Here is a 1,852-nt window from a genome sequence, read left to right as displayed (position 1 = left end):
AATAAAATACCTTGGCACTTTTAAATACGATTTTCAAAAATAGATAATCCCAGGGTATGTTCAGACAAAATATGAGAGATTCGACCAAGTTGTCGCTGAACTGCAGTTCTTGATTCTTGTAGGCAGCCGCTCTTAAGGTCTATGAGTGTAGACCATGGAAAAGCATGGTTGATTCAAATAAAATATCTCTAAACAATACATTGCTGAAGAAGTGGAGTGCTGATTACATTCAGTTAAAAACTGCCTCAATAAATTGCAAACTTGATCCCTATTTCAAAAGTAGAAATAAATATTTGAAACGGGATTTGATTAAAACAAACTATAAACGGGTAAACTGATGGGTGTGCCATGGGAAATTGCTAAGCATGACAGAAGTGTAAGACAGCTGAGACAGACTCTAGCTTTATATTTGCTCCAATGTAGCCTACTCAGCAACTAAAAAGTCTACATTCAATGCACTAGCTAATGAGGCATTCACTTGCTGTTCCAAATCTGTAAATCTAGTTGCAGTTTCTGTTTTTTCAAGAGCAAGTTTTCTTTTTGACAAGAAAGACACTCATACTGCATTTTTAACACATCATCAGTGCTCACTCTCTCTTCGCATTCTTCGGCGCAAACTTCACCTCAGCAGGCTTGGCTGAGGAAGAACCAACTCCTTCACTGCTATCATCAAAATTTGTCGCACACTCGGCTGGTAAACAAGCATCTTCCTCTAGAGAGCATTTCAAAACACAATTTATGTTTCATGAAGGCTTTGTTAATCACAAAAATATCAAATTATTGCACAACAAGTGACACTAGCAGAATCATATGATCCAAATCTTGTGTACACAAAAACCGACGACTGGAAAAGTTAGTGCAGAGGTTCACAAAAAAATAAAACGATTTTGACAGTTACAAGCTTTTTCGACTTTTTCGCTACGAAACGAAGTTTCGTAGCGAGCTCAAGTCAATTGCATGTTGACCTGACATTTGGTTAAAAATTTGCTTAAACAATTTTTCCTCCTCCTAACAGTCAAGTTACTTATCTTTTAACTTGCGTATCAGGCTCCACTGAAACTTTTCTAGCCGACAAACGGTAAACGCGTACAAAACATGGCGGAAAATAAATTTCAAGGAAATCACATGACCAGCATTTATTTTGCAACACTAAAAATTTGCATACTAGTCACCAGCTCCTCCGTCGCCGCCAGTCTCGAAACCCCTCAGGCCGGAAAAAGCGGGTATATCTTCAAATATCTCAATTATTTGCTCGCTTGACTGTGAGGGCTGCTTCGGTGGGGGTCCATCACCAGTTTTCTTGGACTCCTTTTTGAATGTGGAGAACTCCTTCTTAGCCGTTGAGTGGAGATTCTTCCACTTGTCTTTCACCTCTTGAACGGTGCGACTGGCTTTTCCCACCGCGTTCACGTCTTTGGTTATCTCTTCCAATATTTGATTTTTTTTTTTCTTGTTGGTAACGTTATTTGTCAACTTTGACTGAATTATATCAAGAATTTTCCGCACACTGTCTGTTATGACAGACATTTTGTTCATAGAAAAATTTGGTTTTCTTTTCCTCTCGGCCTTAATCTCAATTTCACTTTCCGCCATTTTCCTATCCTTCACTTTTTCTCCCGCGCAAAATGGAAACGTCTCCGCCAGATATTCGAAAAACTAGTTAATCCGGTTTGAACCGTCACTAATCCAGGATTAGTTAATCGAGGGATAAATCTGCTTTCAGGAATGTTATTTAATCCTAGATTAGTTATCCTAAGAATAAGAAATTTGTTCGCCAGTTAACCGCTAATCGGGGATAGTTTAATCGGCTTTCCAGGAACCGGGGCCTACTTGTTAAGTTTTCTAAAGTTTG

The 1,852-nt window shown here is 38.7% G+C and overlaps 1 protein-coding gene across 1 annotated transcript; it reads right to left on the bottom strand.

Annotated features, from left to right (window-relative positions):
* Positions 1 to 471: 471 nt before the first annotated feature.
* LOC146457104 (uncharacterized) lies at positions 472 to 1,607 on the bottom strand. The gene is made up of 2 exons (XM_085092363.1): positions 1,173 to 1,607; positions 472 to 712 (listed from the first exon to the last, which is right to left on the bottom strand). The coding sequence occupies exons 1-2, from the start codon at positions 1,591 to 1,593 to the stop codon at positions 588 to 590; spliced, it is 546 nt and encodes a 181-aa protein (XP_084948489.1). The 5' UTR covers positions 1,594 to 1,607; the 3' UTR covers positions 472 to 587.
* Positions 1,608 to 1,852: the final 245 nt, after the last annotated feature.

Source organism: Pavona decussata, unplaced genomic scaffold, assembly GCF_977016875.1.
Source record: "Pavona decussata unplaced genomic scaffold, jaPavDecu1.1 SCAFFOLD_248, whole genome shotgun sequence".
NCBI lineage: Eukaryota > Metazoa > Cnidaria > Anthozoa > Scleractinia > Agariciidae > Pavona > Pavona decussata.
This window is presented reverse-complemented; position numbering and strand designations above follow the sequence as displayed.